Here is a 13,225-nt window from a genome sequence, read left to right as displayed (position 1 = left end):
AATTTCCAGTTCACAGCCCTGCAGATGCCCACGTAGCTCCTGCAGCCTTTCCTCCAGCTGTCTGTCACTCCCTAGCTCAATCTGCAGCTCAGTCACCTAAAACTCTTCCTCCTCCATCTCCACCTCGTTCTTTCTCAGGTGCTTCTCTCGCCTCAGGATCTCCTCTATCAACACTCCACCTGGGTCGTTTACATTGAAGTAAATGCGATCATTTACTTCAATTGGGGAAAAAACATCTGTGTAGCTTTTAGTCAGTGACTAATCACATATGAAAAACTGACAAATCATTGACTAATTGCCTAATCATTACTAGTGATACAGTAATCCGTCGGCATTAGGACCCAGATCCTCCAGCGGAAGACGAAACCTCACGCCCAGCATCATCACCATCATCCTCCTCCTCATCCTCCTGTAGGACCCACCGCTATGATGCTGCAGATCATGATCCCTCCAGTTGTAATAATGTATTTTAGTGTGATGGTCGGAGCTCAGTCGGAGGACAGACTGACCGAGAGAGCCTACGTGGTTCTGCAGAAGCAAAATTTAGGTGAGACTTAATGTGAGACTGTGACTCCGATGTGAGGCCTGTCAGTGCAGGAAGTGATGCTGACATCAAGGCTCCTGTTCGGTGTTTCTACCGCAGTCCGATGCCTTTTCTTTATCATACAGAGACATTAACCTGCTGATAATCACCAGCAGTCGGTCCATCATGCTGTTAATCTGCTGTCTGTCTGTCCGTTCAGTCACTTTGGGGAGTGTCCTGGCCGTGCTGCTGCTGCTCATGATCATCATGGCTGTCTGCGTCTACAAACCGCTGGCTCGTCGCTGAAACTGTCCCGAAACCGTCACCGACAAACGGACATGCCCGGTGCAAAGAGCCGCCTGCACCGAGGAGCCGAGTCCCGGTACCGGAGCCTCCTGCTGAGGGGAGCAGACCGGGGAGAGCTGATCTCTGCCACCTAGCTGCCAGGAAGTCTGCACAGTCACTGTCAGCTGATTAATCTGTCATGAGCTCAGGTTATTTAAGAGTTGTTGTTGTTTTAATGTCGTAGGCAGAAGCTTAAAGGTTCTGAAATACCGACCCAATCATGTAGAGGTGTTGTACCAAAAAATGATCATCTGCCAACAAAAAAAAACTGATTGCAGTCTACTAAAGCAATGATAGTCATGTCTCTACGTAATTTTATCTTATCTGTGTTATACACAAACCAATTCCGTCCTTTTTTCCCAGTTAAAATAGCTTAATGCCAGTTAAAGTCATATAGTGCTAGATGATGCTTTCCACTTCCCAAAAAGTGACTGCAGCACTTACATTGTGACTGAAATGTTAGTGCATTAAAATGATCTGATTTCATTCAATATTTTCATGATCAATTAATATGCTGGTTATTTTCTAGGTTAATTCATTACTTCTTTGGTTTGTAAGATATCAGACAATGGAGAAAAATGTCATTTAGAGTTCACTACAGCTCACGATGACTTCCCTATAAGTCTATTTTTGTCCAGAGACCAAAGAGATTTACTTTAATAAAGAATTTAAAAAAGAAACTATAGTGTTCCAATTTAATAAGCTGAAATCAGAAAATGTTGATTATTTTTCTCCAATAGTTGGTGATTCATTTAATAGTTGACAAATTGATCAATTATTAATTGCAGTTCTTGTATAATCTTGAATGTCAGGTCTGATTGTGCAGTTCTTATGATAGTTTGATCCAGGTAAAAGCAGCTGTAGATGTAAACTGACTGGCAATCAGTTTTTGGCAAAAAAACAAACAAAAAACCCCCAAAACAAAACCCTACTAATTATAATAATAAACACCTGTACTCAGTACCCATCTCTACTCATGCATAAATCAACACACCTTAAATATCAAGATGTGAACCATTTGTTTTCGTTGACTCTTGCTTATCACACACTGCAGAGATGATTGGATACTTGAGCTGTAACAGAACTTATTGAGATTCGTAATAAATATTTGTTCTTGTATCTTATGTCATAATTTCATTAAGGTAAGCCAGACTTCCATTCTGTGACGTCGCCGGTGACGACGTCATCAATTTATTCTGAGTGATGTGACTGATGACATCATGCCTAGCAAAAGTTTTTAAAATAGGGAAGAGTTTTGTTGGTTTAGAGGTATTCTTGACGCTGTTAGCAAAGCTCATAATTGTTTGTGTCACCCTATCTTCAGGTAAGAAAACAGTGTAACTGTGCAGAGCTTGCCCAGCCTGAATCCCTTCAACTGGGACATATTTGAAAGAGCAGAGACGAGTGCACTCGAGAGAAAGGTTGCGGAACAGAAAGTGGACCTCAAGAAGGCAGAAGAGCAAAATGACGTTCAAGTGAGAACAATCAGATTGCTCTCTGAAGAACATGCCTCATGGGAAGCAAGGATCGGACAGGTCTCTGATCTCTCTGCTGAAATGGACAAAAAGATTGTAGACCTGTCCCACTTTCTCTATTCAAAGAAAGATAAAAAGAAAAAGATCGTCGAGCAGCTAGAATGTTCGACTAAACAGCTTGACAATGAGAAGTCTGCGTTAAAGAAGATGGAAGGCGTACTGCTAAATTCCAGCAATGAGCTTGAACAAGAGCGGGATGTGGTCAAATAGTTGGATGAAGAACTGCGAAATCTGAAAAAGAAGCTGCACCAAGAGAGGACCCTGGCAGAGAAGCTGGACCAAAGTGTACAACGTCTTACTGAGGAGGTCCACCATGAGAAGACTGCGAGAAAACAGTTATACAACCATCTCAAGGAAGAAGTCGAGGTTGAAGTTGGTATGCAGATGGACCAGGAGACCCCATCTGATGCTGAAGATGAGGTAACTCAGACACACCATAAAAAAAAATTGTCAGGTGTGCCAACCATCTTCACAAGTCCTGGATACAACAAAAAGCCAGGACCATGAGGAAGAGACAGCCGAGGTGGTAGAAGAGGTTCCAGAGACAAACCAGGATTCTCTTTGGAGTCGAACCTCCCAATACTTGAGCTGGAAGACTGTTGGTGTGGTAGTTGGTCTAACAGTCGGTCTGTCTGTGGCCTTTACTTTCGTAGACCCACACCGTTTAATGCTAGTGCACCACTTTAAAAAAAAATTATATTCAATTGCAAGTAAATTTAAAGTATTCACAGCTTAATATTCTGATGCCATGATAAGAACTTTAAGATCTAAATAGCTGACTGTGTTAAGTTAAATAAATAAATATTTAAAAATAAAGTTAGTAATAAATAAAATATTGCAATATTTTTTAAAAATAATTTAAATAATTAAAATGAATTTAAAAAATGGTAAAATTAATAAACCTCTGTGTCACATGTGTTGCATATAATGTGTATTCTAAATAGCCACCTTTGCAATTAATTAATATTCATTGTCATTGAAATTAATTGCAATTTGGATTTAAAATCTGCCTTCCCGGGATCTTTCTGCATGGAGTTTGCATGTTCTCACTGTGCATGCATGGGTTTTCTCCAGGTTCTCCAGCTTCCTCCCACAGTCCAAAAACAGGCTGAGGTTAATTGGTAACTCTAAATTGCCCATAGGTGTGAATGCGAGTGTGACTGATTGTATATGTAGCCCTGCGACAGACTGGCGACCTGTCCAGGGTGTCCCCTGCCTTCGCCCCAAGTCAGCTGGAATAGACTGCCTTGTTGTCACTACATATGGCAAAACAACAAATTTGTTTGACCGCTTAAATCAGCAGGACAAGATCTGTACGAGGAGCATGAGCAAAAAGCCTCCTCCCACAGTCCAAAGATATGTTGAGGTTAATTGGTGATTGTAAATTGTCCGCAGCTGTGAATGTGAGTGTGTTTGGTTGTTTGTGTGTCCCCTGCCTTCGCCTTGAGTCGGTTGGGATAGACTCCAGCCCTCGCTACCCTACAGAGCATTAAGTGGAGTATAGAAAATGGATCGATAGTTAATGTTGTAGACACTTACAGCTGCCTATAGTTAGGAGGTTCCAAAAGTCTGTGCAGGTGGCCAGCAATGTATAGAGGGAAATATGACAAATGAAAATGCAACGTTTTTCAAGATCAAACTCAGACTCATTCCTTTTAAGAAAAACTTACCCACCACAGTACATTATAGAACAGCACATAATGAGGACACCTTTGTTGTATTTTTATAAATAAAATACATAACCCATGTGTGTAATCCTCATAGAAATAAAGTGCTTTTATTTTAGACCATTTTTAGACCATTTTGAAACTGACATATTCTCTTAAAATTTTTATCATATTTAAAAAAAAAAAAAAAAAAAAAAACAACTTTGCAGCCTGAACGGTGCCTTGCAAAGATTAAACGAAGCTAGTTTTTTCAAAGTTGACTCTTCAGCAGTTTGGCAACTTGGTCGTTACAACTAGTAGTTGTTCAGCTGAAGCTCCTGACGCAGCAACGCAGAGACCTTTGATAAGTGGTTGGTTGTCAGTGAACTCAACTATAGTGGTTAATGCATGTTACTCAGCATCACCCTGGTACAGCGGAAAGCTCTTCATCTTGTTTTTTTAATTACAAAATTTTTAAAAATCTCTTCAGAAAGTTTAGCCGGAGTGGCACTACATAACATTGTGACTGCGCCTCGGCTCCACCATGTGTTATCAGAGCAAAGCAATCCTTGGCACATGCTGAAGAAACTAAACCTATATATGGTGGGCATGCTTGATCTTAAAGTCTGTGCTGTCTTTTCTTCTGCTCAGAGGTCTTGGGTTGTCCGTGGCTACAAAAGGGAGACTGTCCTCACAAACCGGAATAATCTCTGCAACACTAGTTGTGTAGCTGCTTCTAAGCTGCGTGACAGGTGTAAATCCACAGACACTGGTCTCTGCTATTGCATGTTTGAACTGAGGTGAAGTTGCTCACTGACAGTTTACAAAAATAAGTCCTTTGTCACCACAAAATCAGAGGAGACATTAAAAATCAGGTCAGGGAACTTAAAACCTCATCCTTACTGCAGCAAAGCTACGTTACCATGCGGCTAATTTGAAATCTCTCTCACAGCAACATGCTTTTGTTTACCCATCTGTAGAATGTACATTCACAAAGTACGGGAAAATGCATTTACATATGAACATTTAACTCAATGAACCCAATTAAATTAATATTGGTACACTATAGGGTGATATGCATGAGTGGTACCATTTTGCACCAAAATATTTACCAGGTGATAATTTCAGAAAGTTTTACAGTTGATTAAAAAATTATTCCAAAGTGAACGGTGAATCTGTAAAGTTGGAACCCTGAGATTTCTGTCATTCAGTGAACCCATGATTCTCACCAAAGTGACTCTGTAAGATGACTTCACTGTGAAGACACTCAAATCTCAACTTTTAGGTTCACAGTGCCAGTTGCTCTCTGTTGCGCTAGACTGTTTTCATTCTAGCTTACAAAAAATCAGAAGCAACAAGTACTGAGGAAATTAAAAACAACAGTTTTTTGGACTGTATGTGCTGCATTTGAGTGCCAACACTATATAAAGTCACCTTCAGTAGTCAAACTTATTTTATTTATAGAACCTTAATTAAATTGATTCAGTCCCATTCTACACAACAATTCTATCAATTCTTGTAGGTTGCTGTTGTGATTCTGAATAGGAAAAGAAACAAAATAAATAAAAAGTAGAACCCAACTAAAATGATCTTAGTCAATGAATCACGCTTGAAGATGGAGACACACTATGCCAAGATAGAAATATACAAAAGAGTATGCGCTTACGAAAAATACCATTTGGAAAATATTGGATACGGAGAGTTTGATATTGCCTGTGCAAGAATGATCTGCTACAGAAAGAAATCTGCGGTTGCATAGATGACTAGAGTGGTTTGGGAAGGTAATTTGAGGTGTGGTGGTTGCTTCTGGATCTGGAAAAGTTGTATTAATAGTATTCCCTCTTATTCCCTTTACTTCTCAGTGAGCGACAACTGCAGTATCCTCTCCAGCTCCTCTTCCTCCTGCTTCCTCATCCTCTCCTCCTCCTCTTGAACTCGTGCAGAGAGCTCCATGGCCAGGCGGAGGTCCGAGTCGGGGCTGGAGGCAGAGGGGGAGCTGGCAGGGCTGGAAGTGTCTCTGTATTCCACTAGCACCCCCTCTGGGATACTCCTAGAAGGACATTGAGGGGAGAAAATGAGATCCAGCTCTGCTCTGTCACTTTCACAAAGCATCCAAGTATTCCAAAAACTACCAAGTAGCAAGAAAACAGGAAACTGCTGTTTTTAATGCATTCAATTACTGAGTTGCTCTGCGAACAACCTAAACCTGTTCCTACCTGTCACTCTGGCTACTTGGCAAAACATCAGTGAAGTCCGCATCCACATCATCCCAGCTCCCCTCCTACAACCACACATAGAATATAAAAAATATGAAATGTGAAAATAAATCCACAGAGGACGCCATCAACCACCTGCTACACACAGCCCTGGCCCACCTGGACACTAGGAAGGGAATTATGTGTGAATGCTGTTTGTGGACTTCAGTTCAGCATTCAACACCACAATCCCCTCCAGACTGGTCACTAAGCTGTAGGACCTCGGACTCATCTCCTCCCTGTGCAGGTGGGTCTACAGCTTTTTAACCAGCAGACCACAGGTGCTTCGAGTGGGAAAACACCTGTCCCACTCAGGCACCCTGAACATCGGCGCCCCCCAGGGCTGTGTGCTGAGCCCTCTGCTGTACTCACTGTACACTAATGACTGCTTGTCCACATCAGACTCTAACATCATTCTTAAGTTTGCTGACGACACAGCATTGGTGGGTCTGATCTCCAACAATGACGAGGAGGACTATTTGATGGCGATCTCCCACCTGGAGGACTGGTGCAGAGACAACAGCCTCCTCCTGAACGTCAGCAAGACCAAGGAGCTGATTGTGGACTACAACAAGAAGTAGCAGAGGGCATACCATCCACTCAGGATCAGCGGGACAGAGGTGGAGAGAGTGGAGAGCTTCAAGTACCTGGGTGTTAACATCAATCAGGACCTGACGTGGTCCTGTCACATCAACACCCTGGTGAAGAAAGCTGGACAGTGTCTCTACCACCTCAGACGCCTGAGGGACTTCAAGCTCCCTCTCAAGGTGCTCAGGAACTTTTACACCTGCACCACTGAGAGTGTTCTGGCTGAGAGTATCACCACCTGGATGGGCAGCAGCACCCAGCAGGACTTCTTGGCCCTGAGGAGGGTGGACATTTACAACAAGCGCTGCAGGTTAAAGGCCAAGAAGATTGCGAGTGAGCCCACCCACCCCAGCCACAGACTGTTCTCTCTGCTGCCATCAGGGCGGCGTTACCGCTGCCTGAAGGCAAACACAGAGAGGATGAGGAGGAGCTTCTTCCCACAGGCCTGCTGAACCTGAAACAATAGACTCAACAGACAATCAACACGCAACCTCTGTTCAATATCCATTCACTTTCACCTTGCATATATATTATTTGCACTATTCCACTTTGATTCATATATTTATTTTGCTAATTTCTGTCTGTCTGTCTCTGTGTGTGTGTGTGTGTGTGTGTGTGTGTGTGTGTGTGTGTGTGTGTGTGTGTGTGTGTGTGTATATATCTTGTGTGTTTTTATTCTTTATTATTGTTTCGGTCTGTGCTCGTGACAAAGGTCTTGAATCATGCAAGAGGAGCATTGACAGGATGCATTGGGGAAAAAAACACTTGGGAAAATTATAGATTTGTGTGGAGGTGTTTGTGATGGAGCTGCGTCATGATTGTTCTGACCTGACTTGTGTCTCTGCGAGACTCCAGGAGACTCTGATGGATGGCGTACTGCAATAGCTCCTCGTCGTTATTGGACATGGGCGTGTGACGGCTGCCCCCTCGACGGTGGTAACTCACAGGCACCTCAAACAAAGCGGGACACACCTGAAACAGAGGCAGTGCTGGGCGGAAAAAAAACACACAAGACAATCAGGTTACAAATTACAGATGTACATTTAGTATTTTAAAACAGTGTGTGAACTGGCTGCATTCTTACCCGCTGCTTCTTCATCGTCTCCTGAGGATGTCGGTGTAGCTGCTGCCGTTGTGGGTGCTTCCTCTTCCGTGCTGCATTTATTCACGTTGCCAAATGTAATCCTGGCATTCAGCACATGAAACAGGGGAATTTCTGCAGGAGAACAACAACATGAGATGTAAAAATAGGCAAGATAAGGGATCAAAGTGCTTCTAGTTGCAATCTATAAAAAACAATCAAAGATATATCACACACCTATTTTAACAGGAAATCCAGGAGGAAACTTCAGGGTTACAAAGTCTCGCAGCCGTGCAAAATGGGAGCTGGTTCGAGCCATGAGGTCAATAATGGGGGTTACCTGCTCCACCAGGGACAGGGGATGTTCCTCACTCATCCACAACGTACCTTTGAACCTGAGACAAGACAGAAAATGTTGTTCAGATGTGCACAAAATGTAATTTCATCATGCAGACAACATAAAGCAAAAATAATAAATAAATTATGAGTTTAATAAACCCTAAAATGTGTCTTACTTCTGTGTTCGAATGCTCAGCTCGATGGGACGACCGATGTCTCTGTTTCCAAGATCAAAGTCAGGATCAAAATACTCCTCTGGAGTGATTGCAGTGGGATTATTGGCAGTTGCATATTCAAGAGTAAGGTCCTAAAAAATGAGGCAGTTGCATGAAATCAGTTGGTGGGTGGGATCAAAATGTATTATTCTAAAACATTTACTGAATGCATATTTTACCCCTTGTGCACTTATGTGCTGCTCCACAGTTCCCAGCAGAGACTCCAAGATGTTCCTTTCACCTTCGAACAAAAAGTAACTTCAGTACTCCAATTCAGTTTTAGGAAAATGTAGTTTTGTTATTATATGTGAATGTTTTATACACAGAATGCAGTAAGATTGTTATGCACATACTTTTAATCCTGGCTTTCTCCTCGTCTGTGAGATGCTCTGTCCTTGTCCTAATTACCACATTTACATTGTTCACACTGAAAACCTGAGAGAACAATCAGAAACGAATGTCATATACTATAATAAAAGACTGTTTACAGTGATAATACACTTTGGATTTAACCATATAGATGATTTATAAGTTCTGCAAACCTTTGCTTCAAATCCATTGACCATTTCTGTTTTGTCACTTCGCCAGCCCCAAATCCCAGACTTGTTCCTGTGAAAAGTGGTTGTATTTTATAAAAATTGCGGAGAAAATCCATCATTCAGTTTGTAATAACTTCCACAGCACAGAGAATAGAACAAACTACAATGACAGTTGTCTATCAGGTAAAACTGTAACCTGTGTTTGGGGTAGCCATCCAGACACTGTGATGATAATTCATTAACTCGAGCTAGCTGCATAGTGTGCGATTAACACACCAACTTAAAAGTGAGCACAGACAGTCTGACAATATTGAAATAAATATGTTGGTGTAAATATTGGATTTTAGATAATTACATTATACTATGATACTAGAAATGTCATCTATAGATCAGGGAAAAATGATGATTAAAAAGCCTAATGGAATTACACAGCAACCTCACCCAGAGAGAAATTACATTAAAACAAGAATGAAAATGCCAACTCTTAATGAAAAACTGTCACTGCGAAGTTTGATCTTGGCTGATCAGAGGAAGTTAGATCTATTCACGTTGTGAGGAAAAGGAGAACAGAGAAAGATGTGCCTCTTGCCTCTCAAAAGCAATATCCTTTGTGTCCAAGTAGGTGTTGACAATAGGAGTAGTCAACCTTTTGGCAACTTCCTGCTCAGCAGGCTGCATTGACTCTAATGTGACGTCCTCCATTTCTTGGGATATATTGAAGCGTTCAGTGTCCACTACTTCATCATCATGGTTCACCTCCATCAACTCTGCACACGAATCTGTCAAAATACAGACAGGGGAAGGCTTACATAATTTTACAGAAGCAGTACCACTCTTGTAAAGAACTCAGGATTTTTTTTTGTGCGAGAGAGCTGAGACACACACCATCTCCTCTGAAGATGTAGCTTCTACGCCCTCTGATCCAGGTCATGTTTTCAAAGCCCAGAAGAGTGGCATCCACTCGCAGGCAGGCGCCACTTTTCCAAATGCGACAAACATCACTTGGACAAACTCGGGACAGAAGAGGGACTGTGAAGCAACAGCAAATGAATGTCACACGGTGGAAAAAAATGTATCCAAACGAAACAAAAACAAATGCTACACCTACAGAGACACACAAGTATGTAGTTTTTCCTGTATGACCTGATGAAACATCTTGGCTGGCAAACATTTTGAGTTGTGAGAGTATATTTAACCACAAAAAACACACGTAAATGCCTTCCTTTTTTGTATTCTGAATTGCTGATAAACAGCCTGTACTACATGCTACCATGTGCACAAACTCTAGTTTACTTCCTCTGTGTATATACTGTATATATATTTATATCCATATACAAACAACAAAACAAACAAAAACTTACTCCAACTGGTGAATTCCCACTTCATTTCCATGTAGAAGTCTGGAGACTGGAGATGAAAAAATACAGTAATTACTTACTTTGCCTGTGAAGTGCCAGGAATTCCAGGCACATGTACGGATGATGACAAGAGAGTATGGGAGGTATATAAAGTAAAACCTCGCGGATTTTTGACAGCAGCTCAGGCACTCCTCCCAGAGCAGTGGAGGCTTTGAGGTAGTCTCTGCGTTGAAGTACTAACTGGACCATCTCTGGGTCTCCAGTGCTAACTGCCTCCTGCAGCACTACACAGACAGACAAGTATAAACAAACCACTAAACCTTTTAAGGAAACAGCATCTGTTCCCAAGGAGTAGCAATTATCCATTACAAAACCTCAACAATGACGGTAATAACCAAGGAAAGTGGAACAGTTTTACTGCAATCGCAGGGGTGGATATGCACATTTACCAGAAACCCCATTAAGAGCAGATGATATGACGGTTAAAGAGAGGAAAAGGGGAGTAGAACAACCCATAAATTATCAAAAAGTCCTTTGGCAAAACAAAATGAAGGAAACATTTATGTTATTTAGACAGTTTCAGAACTAACCTGTCCAATTCTTGGCATTTTCTTTTGTGACTTCAGCACCATGTCTCAGAAGGACTCTCACTGACTCTAAGTGGCCGAGAGACACAGCCAGGTGCACGGGTGTCCGGCCTCGGGGATCCATAGCCTCAATGTCATTCTGAAAAAATAAATATATAACAGTGTGATTGTGTTTCTAATGTCCCCAGGTACCTGTTTAGAGAAAATGCTGCAGGGCCGACATGATAGCCAGTTACATGAGCAGAAGAGTATATTGTGGTGGCCCTGTAACTGAAGGCTGTCACATTACAACTCATCCAGTTGTGGTTTTACACCTTCAATTTAGGTCTTGGCTGATGATAAACTAAAGTATAAAAGTACATGAGCATCATGTCTGTTCCTCATATGAGTCTTGCGCATACACTAAACGTGTTACTGATCATCATTACTGGGTAATATCACTTAGAGCCACCAGATCATAATCAACACACACACATACACAAATAGGAATACTTAGATGCAAAGCACACAACAGACCTATATATTTCAATTATTGCTATCACTCTATTAAATCTGTGCCATCATTTGTATTCAGAAAAAACACTGTGAGTGACCCAGTGAATTGGTTGGTAGCCTAAATTTAATCTGGAAACAAGCAGTGAATCTGTATTGTAATAAATTCTTAAATTAACTTAATTTTCCAAACCTGTTGATCAGTGAATAGCTAACTTTTGTCCTCTCACGTATTCAAACGTGATCTGTGTAACTACGGAGCATCTGTCAACACCACTGGCCTACTTGAACTGGCTACGGAGATCCAACTCCTGGCTTCATCAAGCTAGCAGCCATGGTTGTGTATGTTAGCAGGATATTCGGCGTTTTTACCCACCTGTGGTAACGTTATCTGTTCTTCCAGTTTCCTGTAATCATTCTCCCACACTGCGGAATGCAAGGGGAACTTCTCTCTGATGTCTTCGCTAACGGTAGCCATGGACATCTTCCTCTCTGGAACCTCTCAGTGCAAAGTTAGCCAGCCTCTAATGAATACAGCCATGAGAAAAGCTGCGATAGCTGCACGCCAGTTCTGCTAACATATACGATAAATACGACCCATGCCCTTACTATGTGACAGCAGCATCGAAACAATATCCAATCCGGTGACCAACTTTTCCCCAAGCCGTCCCCAAATAAAACTTTTGAACAAGGAAGTGCCCGGAGGAGTAACCAGCAACGACAGGGGTGTCCTACATAGAATCACACTCACAGTCCAATTATTAACGTCTAATTAGAATTACTTGCCAACCGACTTTAAAACGGCGCTTAATTTATGCATAACTACAACAATAACCGCAACAAATGCACGACAAAGACATGTTTTTACATAATACCATCGCGTTTAGAGGAGAGAATAGTCAGCTCCAGTTTGGACGCAGCCATTTTACATGTCCGCATAGGGGTAGCAGAACGCTCCACCCAAATAATATCACGATATAATTAGATTTCCTGTCAAGCATGATTATGTATTTAATTTTTTAGGACTGCAATGCAATTTTATCCTGTAATCATTAATGAAATAAACAGTGTTGGTGATAAATTGTCCGTTTTGTCTTTAGCGTGGAAATGGGATCGGCCCTGCTCGGAGGGACGTTGAAAATGTGAAACGGCATCGCCAGTGTGCTGCTGTGTAATACGTGAGCCTAACGACTCACTGTAGCTTTAAACTGTATTGATTTCAAATTATATTAAATACGCAGTTGTGGTTTACTCTGTCGACTCATCTCAATGGTGTTTGGTACACTTTGTAACTCCGAAGGTTTTATTGAACAAGTCCTCAATGCGGGGCACTGACACATTTGAATTGATTTTATATTTTCCTGTTATTTTATTTAGAAATGAAAGACGGATTTTGATGCGCAATATGTATTTTTTTAAAGTCTCCCGGTGAATGGAAATTCATCATGTGTCGGCCCATTATTCGCTGTAAAACAGAGTAGATTTATACCGTCTCAAAAATTGAATAAATCAAACTCACCTCCAGATCGTGGGACTATATTCAAGTTTAGTCCCTCAGTTAGGTCTGTCAGGTTGTGCACTGACCAAAATTGCGGCAAATTTAACCAAAAATATTGCGCCATATGGGGGAGTTATTCTTAAATGAAGATTTACAAAGAAGAAAGAAAGAAATTTACTGCATCAATTTTACAAAGAGGCCTTATACCTGTTATTTTAACAAAT

The 13,225-nt window shown here is 41.5% G+C and overlaps 1 protein-coding gene and 1 long non-coding RNA gene across 3 annotated transcripts; one reads left to right on the top strand and one right to left on the bottom strand.

The window, feature by feature from the left end:
• The first annotated feature begins 340 nt into the window (after positions 1-340).
• Positions 341-4,022, top strand: LOC118470265 (uncharacterized). Of its 2 annotated transcripts, XR_008602102.1 has the most exons (3): positions 362-547; positions 744-1,017; positions 2,193-4,022. It is a non-coding gene; the product is annotated as an uncharacterized LOC118470265 (long non-coding RNA). The 2 variants fall into 2 exon arrangements; XR_004847292.2 differs by lacking the exon at positions 2,193-4,022 and having other exon boundaries at positions 341-547; positions 744-1,987.
• A 131-nt stretch (positions 4,023-4,153) lies between these two features.
• On the bottom strand, positions 4,154-12,443 carry ankrd13a (ankyrin repeat domain 13A). The gene is made up of 15 exons (XM_035947989.2): positions 11,880-12,443; positions 11,015-11,150; positions 10,584-10,708; positions 10,428-10,473; positions 9,952-10,095; positions 9,656-9,845; positions 9,070-9,136; positions 8,881-8,962; positions 8,707-8,768; positions 8,489-8,619; positions 8,211-8,368; positions 7,977-8,108; positions 7,721-7,881; positions 6,266-6,330; positions 4,154-6,099 (listed from the first exon to the last, which is right to left on the bottom strand). The coding sequence occupies exons 1-15, from the start codon at positions 11,985-11,987 to the stop codon at positions 5,901-5,903; spliced, it is 1,806 nt and encodes a 601-aa protein (XP_035803882.1). The 5' UTR covers positions 11,988-12,443; the 3' UTR covers positions 4,154-5,900.
• Positions 12,444-13,225: the final 782 nt, after the last annotated feature.

Source organism: Amphiprion ocellaris, chromosome 6 (assembly GCF_022539595.1).
Source record: "Amphiprion ocellaris isolate individual 3 ecotype Okinawa chromosome 6, ASM2253959v1, whole genome shotgun sequence".
In the NCBI taxonomy this organism is placed as follows: Eukaryota; Metazoa; Chordata; class Actinopteri; family Pomacentridae; genus Amphiprion; species Amphiprion ocellaris.
This window is presented reverse-complemented; position numbering and strand designations above follow the sequence as displayed.